The following is an 8,684-nucleotide window of genomic DNA, read 5'->3' on the forward strand; positions in this document are numbered from 1 at the left end:
TGAATATTGTTCATCTTACTCCTTTTTACATGATCACATAACCTATGTTTGTGACATAAGAGTTGAAAATAGAAAGGAAAGAAAATCTTTGTGTGTAAGTCCAAACTGTTTTAATGCATACAGGATGTGTGGTGCCTGGTTTGAACAAGAGCCAGACAAGTGTCAGGTTTAACATGCTTCAGTTTCAAAGTACGATAGAATTATTTTTATACCTCACTTTCAAAGTATGATAGTTACAATTTGTTGGTAAAAAAAAGACTCTGTGATATGCGTATTTAAAGGCGAGATTTCACTTTTTTCATCTTCTGACGATTAAGAAAAACCTTGAGAACATTCAATTAACCCTAACCGAACCAAGTCTCACTAAAGCTCACTATTAAAACCACAGTGCGTGAGTGCATTCCATGTGACTTGATGACGCTATCAGCCTAAGTCATATATACCCAGGGAATCACTGCCCTGGGCAGCGTAACCTCTGTGGCTACAGGTCAGTGATCTTCTGCGTGGCATGCGAGGGGTCCGAGGTTCGAATCCCTGGGTACCAAGTGACTTCTTTGCTCACCTTCTATCCTTTTTCATGTCTTCTTTCCCTTCCGATAGCAAAAAAAACCATGGGTTCGTTTAGGGTTAAAGCCATATTATAACATTTCTGTAAGAATAGATTAGTATTTATTTTCCATAAAATGTTAGCTTTTACTGTCAGATATGTCCCCTTTTAATTTTGAGCCGAACAAGTAAGGTAAAGCATAGAAAATTGGAATTTACTACCTAGCGCCCATGCATGTTATTCCTGCGGTTGTAATACGGTATGATCCTCGGGGTGTGTGTGTATGTGTATCCCGCACGCCATGTACGTACTGTGCATACGTGTTCGACTAATATTTCCGTCGTAATAAATTATAATAAAACGCCGGTTCCATCGTTTTATTCAAAATCTCGGATTTTGACAAAACTACAGCAAGAGTAGCTTTATTGACTAAAGTACATTACAATCGTGTAAAAAACAGAATTTAACATTTTTTGAGGGCGTTCTCCTCAGCAAATGTTATAATATGGCTTTAAGGGTCAGAAATGCATCAACCAATCAGTTCTATTGGGTCATGTCCATGAAAATCCAAACTGACTAATCTGCTAAAGGAAATAAGTAAAACTTTAATGTAGCTGTTTCCCCTTAATATATAACACACAAAAATCATACAATTTTCCTCATACCAGGGAAAATATTTTGCCACATTAGTGATTAGTCATTGAGTCATCTGAATATCATGCAATATCATAGGCTGTATTGCATGAGAGCACAATGTAAACACAAATTATTAAAATTGTGGATTTGAAATCGGGCGATGAAAAAAAACCCCACTCTGTTCTATGCGTGGACGGATTTGCCAGGTAGGATCGATTGGTATGGACTTTTATTCTTGAAGAGGCTAAATGGCCCCTAAAAATCACCAAAAAATCAAAAAATCTGAAAATTGTTTGCAAACATAGGCCTATTTTGTAAAAATTCACTCAAAATCAATTCGGCGTGAAGAAAAAAGGGGTTTTTTCATCGCCTAATTCTGATTTTTATGGCTCCTCCCAAGGTATTATGTTTTCTGATTGTAGCTCATTTGCATAAATCAAAACTTGTGAGCATGACAACTCAAGCAACTTCTAAATGCATCACATTATTTTTCATGCAAATAATAAGATAAAAATGCAGAAGTTTTCCTGTTTTTGCCAGAATTCGGCTTTTTTACCATACCAAAAAAAAAAAATCCGGATTTTTAAAAATTAAAAAATCACAAATTTCCGTCCAGAAATGAGCTGGAAACTTGTATTTTAAATCGCATTTAGCGATTTTCAATCATGAAAAATAGCGTATTTTTGGTATGCAAATGGCTGGCGATCCAAGATATACCACGATGGTTTGCAAATTTTTAAGTGAAAATAATTCTATATGGTTTCAAGTTTGAGTTATTTTCATTCAGAAATTGGTGCTCCAGATGTATTTCTGAGTGCGTACGGTGACCCTGGACCCCCTGCCGCTATCACTCCGGTCGCTACGCTAGATTGGTCACTGGAATAGGCCTATTAAATTTGCGGCCTTTTTTAGAACCGGTCGCTTGCAACCCTGTAAATGGAAAGAAGTTAGATTTGAAGAATTCATCACACTCTTTGAAAGTCCATTTTGAAGAGAGCAAATAATGACACCTTTTGATGAACTTTATTTAATCACTGAAAATATTGTTCTTTGATTTATTAGAAAAAAAGACGTCATGGCAGGTCTCATAGGGTAAGCATGTAGAGAGTCATAACAGCAACACTTTTGGACTGTTCATCCGTACCATTTGAACTGAAAGTCAAGTAGCATTGGTGTGGGGGTGTGTGTGTGCAGTTGTAAAGAACTGCAAACAAGGATGCGTCCCAGACAGATAGTTTGAGAACAGAGAACGCCAAGCATCCAAAAAATGCCAACAGTTCTCCCTCTCGGTCCTTGGTTAGCAGTGGCATAGGGGCACAGGGGGCCACATTCCCCCCAATCGATTGCAAATTCTAGAAAAGCACATAAAATGGCTTGTGCCCCCCCCATCAGACCAGGTGCCCCCATCATGGTCGGTGCCCCATCCCCCCCAATATGATATCTCACGCTACACCACTGTTGGTTAGAGAGGAAAAAGTTGGATGTTCTTGTTTGCAGGTCTTTACAAGTAGAGGCATATGTGTTGGATGGGTGGGGGTGTGTGTGTGTTTGCACAGGTATTGCAGTGCTGCAATGATTCACCAATGCTAAATATGGTACCATGCACATCATTTTCTCAGAGCATCTTCATTTCGGGTTACACGGTATCAGGCCTGTACACAAGATTTTTTGGGTGGGGGGTGCAGACTGCCCAAAAGTGGATCTTTTTTCAAATTGCACTTCCACAGATTTTTTGGGTCAAAAGTGGGCTTAATTATTAGCCCCCTCAGAATGCTGTATCACCAAAAAGTGAACCTTATGTTGGAAAAAATATCAAAAAGGGGACCTTTAGGTATTGTGGGGGTACTATGACTCCCTGCACCCCCTGTGTACAGGTCTGCATGGTATGCTTGCTTTGGTTAAGACTCCTGCCAGCTGCAGATTCATTATGAAAATATCATTGCAATTTCTTTGGTGTGCACAGACACGTTGTAACAGAATGGAAACAAAGCAGCACAGCCTACAAATCATTTTGGGACACTTTTAAGCATTTTACACATCCCTGCTCCACTTCAACAAAGTTTTGGAATGGCAGATTATTGTGCTATATATCTACCCCAACATTGCTGGGAAGGGAGGAAGCACTATATACTTTTTCATGCATCTTCAACTTTCTGTCACATTATGCACTACATCTATCATATACTTCATTTCATGGAACTCTGTTACATTTTGCAAGAAAGTGTTTATAAAGTGGTTCAAACTCTGGCAACTTAACTATGTGAATTCTATTCTTTACTTTTAAAAGTGTGATTTTCTTTGGCAAAGCTTTTAAAATATGCACTAATGTCTATATCAGTCATGAATAACTGATTACGTAGCTCCAGATAACTGGATCGCCTACTTTGTGTATCAATCATTTTGATCGTGGTTCAAGACTCAACAACATGATCCAATACGCGGATTTAGGGTTTCTCTACCGGAAGTCAATTTGTGCCGAAATAGAATATTGATTAACCTCCGAACTGTATCTATTGTTATGCAAAACGCTTATTGCATTGTGGGAAGGAATTTCGGCACAAACTGACTTCCGGTAGAGAAACTCTAAATCCGTGTATTGACAGCTTGATAATTGGATTATACATAACACTTCCATGGCGAATGCATTTGAAAATCTGTTTCATGTCAAATAATAAAATACAAATTCTTGCATTGAATTTGATTATTACTGTTTTTCAAGTGGCAATTTTTGTGCTATATTGATTTTTGTGCTATCATGCAACAGATATATTCCACTTTGATTTGGTTTGATTCTGAATTTAGTTTGATTCTGAATTTAAAAACAACTGGTATGATAAAAACCAAAAAGGGCAAAGCGAATTAAACAAAATTTTGCAAAACTTTCCACTTACACAGCAGACTTGAGTGAGTAAACTTTGAATACTAATCTTGAAATTGGGCTAATCCAGCTGAAATCCATATGCCCCCTATGGAAGACATGACCTTAATCTCTAGCACAGGGGGTGTTGATTTCAAATGGAGCCACCCGTTCATGTAACCCCATATGAAATTCACACTCCCTGTGTGGATGATATTGATAAATGTTATGTCTTTCATAGGGGGTGTATGGATTTCAAGTGGAATAGCCGATTGCAGTGGCACTAGCACCTCCATGATATGTGTTTATTTTTACATATTTCTAACATTCTCATTCCAATATTTGTCATCAATGTACAGGAATCCACAATGGAGCGTCAAGAAACCTTGCAGGATGCCAAGAGGCGTGTCCATGCCCTCATAGATGAAGCCTTCTCATTGGTCACTTCGAATGCTAATCCTCATGGGAATGCCGTGGCACCAGCGCCTCCAAATCAAGAGTCTAATACTGATTCAGTAGGTATCATAATGGAAATACATCACACTAAAGGTCCCTTTCACTAGCCCTGTCTTTTACAGTAAAAATAGTAGATTTACTAAGCCCCCGTAAAACAAATCTTACCGGAGAACCGTGTCACCCATGGGGGTAGGTTGGCTCTCAGGGTGATATTGGTTTTCGGAGGCCATAGAAAAAGAGACCTATCTATAGTTTGTTTGGCTAAAAATTGGCAAAAAATGTTCTGTTTTTGTAACTGCATGCATCAATAAAGTCCCAACTTACACTTGCGTTTTATGCAATGTACCATGCTCAACTGCGTTCACGCCATTCTATAACAATACACAATGTTATGAGTCTCATAGTTTTTGCCAATTATAAGCCAAACAAACTATAGTAAGACTAAGTTTAAAACCCTGATTGCTGTTCTCAAAAATAACATTATGAATACCATAGTTTTTCTGTAAATGCAAGTAGCCTTGGGCACCTTCAATAACTTTGAACCCTAACGGATGTATTTTGTTTGAATATTATTTACAGCCTAAACTATCGCAGAATTCCAAGGCTCGATCAAGCAGACGACAGAATCAGAGTCCAATGGCTGCCTCACCACCTATACATGAAGAGTAAGTATTGATTAGTGGCATGCCCAGATACATGAAGTCCACCTGAGGATAGTTAAAATGTACCCAGGGGCACAACGGCAGAGTGTCTAAAGGTCTGTTTATACTATAGTCCGTATACCTTCCTCGAGTCAGTCAAGTAAAATATTAAAAATAAATTTTGAGATTTTCTCAAAAACTGTTAATTTTTGCAGGAATCTGTTATGCTAGTTGGATTCATTGCATCATTTCCTTTCTGAAAATGTATACTTTTATATACCTCTCATCATTGCATGTAGAGAAACAATAAAAAACAATATCTAAATTACTGATTCGGGAAGGTATACAGACTATATGCTGAAATTGCTTTGCGATGCGGCGTGTTGCTGCACTGCATCATACTGCAAAATACTGCATTGCGGTATCGCAATAAAGTTAAAGACATTTTAACTTGGAAATGCGATGAGTTGCGTTAAGTTGTGGCAAAAAGTAATTGACATAATCAGCAAAGCAACTGCGGCGTAGTATGAACAGGACCTTAAGATTTCCACTCATAATTGTGTGGTAGCTCAAGGGTATGGGTTAGAATCCCCGCAGCATCAGCGTGTTATGCACTGAGGCCAGGCTCTTTACCCCAATTGCCTCTCCCCACTCACAATTGAGTTCCAACTTTATTCAATGCTGGGTAATATAGACTCACTGTGGGGGGAGGTGTGGTGATCATTATATGGAGGAGTCTGTCCCAATTACTTTGAAAGAGAGATGGGATACATTTGAAAATATAACTAATGACATTGTGCTTAGGTCTATATTAAAAAAATAGAAAGGTACAGTAAAATTAGGTTTGGAAGGTACAATTAGCAGTATGAAAGTAGAATTTCATAATTTTATTGTTATTTGAATTCTTTTGTTTATGATTATTTACAGAGAGGAGCCACCGTTATTTGAAAGGAGACGACATAGTCCATCAAAAGGTAATTGAATGCTTCATTCACTTATTTGATACATAATATGAAGTAATGTATTTTTCAACCCACCCATTTATGAGACCTATCAATCTACTCCACATCAAGCCTTCATGCATGTGCACACCCTCACACAGTAGCATAAAGAAAGGAGGTGTGAGGGTCTGTGCCACATGAAAGAAGACTCTTGATGAAAAACTCCCGAAAAAAACTAAAAAGTAAGCATTTCTGAGAACAAGAAAGTGTTTATTTTTTGTTTTGAAGTTTTGTAACTGGTTATATTCGATTTGGTGTCAACATTTTTGGGTCATTGGTAAAATTGTCCTCCTGGTCTCGAAAAGCTGGTTATGCCACTACCCGGTGCCACTACCCTCACTCACGCACACAAACAACCTATCTAATTTAGGACCTCTCTCAGCAAAAGCTAAGCATCAAACAGATACTAGAGGATCCATCAGACTTTTTACCATCCAACCAACATCCGACTTTTCAGCAGCGAACGAAACATATGCACTTATACATTTTTTTTGCAATATGCAGGCAGAAGGAACTGTGGCATTCTTGGGTAACTTCAACAGAATCTAAACAAGACTTAGCCTCTGACAGTGACTTGAATCTGTGGCCAAATTATCATTCCTGCCGAGTAGATGGCTTTGCTAAACAATTTTCCACCAAACATACCTTGTTAAATTTTCTTAACAGTTTTGAAACCAACTGTTTTGTGATTTTAATTTATTTTATATTTATAATTCCTTCTATTTGTAGTCAAAAAGACTGAGACTAGAGACCCTAACGGTACTCCAACCCGTGTGGTAATAGTTCCAGTCAATCATGTACCAGACCAAGCAGCTCACAATATACTATGGAATCCATACCAGGCAGAGGATGAGATCACCAGACTCAATGAGTCACAACAACCGGTGAGTTATCATGTTTGGCGAGTAATGGGTCATTCCAGTTGAAATCCATATACCCCCTGTGAATTTCAAATGGGATTACCTGAATGGGTGACTCCATTTGAAATTGACACGCCCTGTGTGGGAGATTAAGATCATGTCTTCCATAGCGGGTGTAACAGTACAACCCACGGTGCAGCCATGCCACACATGAAGTTTGCGCGAGGCTTAGTATATCGCACGCATTATGTTACGCACACTTGCGCGTGTTAGGATTATGCAGGTAATACGGGAAATATTACCTGCCTGTATAATGAGATTACAGCATTCTTATCAACTAAAGGATAATGTTCAATGTACACAATGATGCAGTATGCAATGTGTGTTGGTGCAAAACCTATGGAGAGTATTTCTGCCAAAATATTAACCAGACTAATACAAATTATGTTTTCTAATTGCAGACATATGTACCGGGGTCACCACCTCCAAAAGTGCCACCCAAGCCCAAACCACGGCAACAACAACAATCTCCCATCAAAAATATCAATAAGGTATTGCCTCCGTTACATAACTTGCCAGAAACATCTCTACAACAGTCTAAACATCATCACCTGCATCATATTGCAAACAAGCACTCACCGGATGGTGCAAGTAGTGGGTCAGAGACTGGTTATTTTCAGGACAGTAGGGGACGACGTCATAAAAGTGTTCAAAATAGGACTAGAAACACTGGTAGTGATAGTTCCCCGTCGACACCCACAAGAACTAGTCAATACAGACATTCGTCAAATCAAAATCCGTCAGAAACTGATTTGCTGTCAACCATTGCGAAAGAGCAAAAACTCGGTAAACCGATTGATGATGATTACGATGAACTGGACATGACAGCTGTGCTTAATACATCATCAGGGAAACCTCATGGACTAGTGACTGCTGTCAGAGATGAGCTGATGAGGTTGCAAAGACGAGGCGGTGATGGAGAACAAGCAAACGGACGAGAGATTGGTCCGATTTAGCAACAACGATGCACACATTTTAACATTACGCTATGTCTGTCTTACGTGCTCTGATATTTTTTAACATGGGCAGGTCCCTATTCAACTATAACCTTTGACAGTACTACTTGAACATATGGATCAAATAATCTTAAGTCACCTATCTGCTAATATAGCCGATATCAGTACCCATCTGATAAAGTTATACCTACTTATTATATAAGCTGTTCATTGAAGACTCCTTGTAAGTGTTTATTGGTGTTTTTGGTACTTAAAAAGAGTTTTATATATCTTGTAAAATAAAAACCAGGATCCCATGCACATAGTTGTTACAGAGCTATTATCTGTTTCAGATACCATATCACCTCATGCATATTGTCCTCGGATCAAAATCCAACGAAAATCATTGTAGGCCTATTGATATGGTATCCTGCAGGCCCATAAGGCCCACATAATTTTGTTACCAAAATCATCAGGATGAGCTCTATGCTGACTTCATCATCAATCCTTGATGGATTTGACATGTCCTGTTGTTGATTTGAGAGTGTGAAGTCGTATAAAGTGTCACTTATGGTGGACCAGTATAACATCGCTATCTTGAAACCATTAATTGCACAATTTTACAATTCAGTTTGGGCCTGCAAAAAGGATGAGTGCATGTAGATTTTTAGACTCAAATGTTAAATATCAA

General features: G+C 38.5%; 1 protein-coding gene across 1 annotated transcript in view; it reads left to right on the plus strand.

Annotated features, from left to right (window-relative positions):
• Nucleotides 1-8,301, plus strand: part of LOC140154129 (uncharacterized) — a 171,382-nt gene extending 163,081 nt beyond the window's left edge. Inside the window, exons 11-15 of the mRNA XM_072176736.1 lie at nt 4,400-4,555; nt 5,076-5,161; nt 6,065-6,111; nt 6,868-7,022; nt 7,460-8,301. Coding sequence (XP_072032837.1) covers nt 4,400-4,555; nt 5,076-5,161; nt 6,065-6,111; nt 6,868-7,022; nt 7,460-8,014 — 999 coding nt within the window. The 3' untranslated portion in view covers nt 8,015-8,301. The remainder of the gene's footprint in view (nt 1-4,399; nt 4,556-5,075; nt 5,162-6,064; nt 6,112-6,867; nt 7,023-7,459) is intronic.
• Nucleotides 8,302-8,684: the final 383 nt, after the last annotated feature.

Source organism: Amphiura filiformis, chromosome 6 (assembly GCF_039555335.1).
Source record: "Amphiura filiformis chromosome 6, Afil_fr2py, whole genome shotgun sequence".
Taxonomy (NCBI): domain Eukaryota; kingdom Metazoa; phylum Echinodermata; class Ophiuroidea; order Amphilepidida; family Amphiuridae; genus Amphiura; species Amphiura filiformis.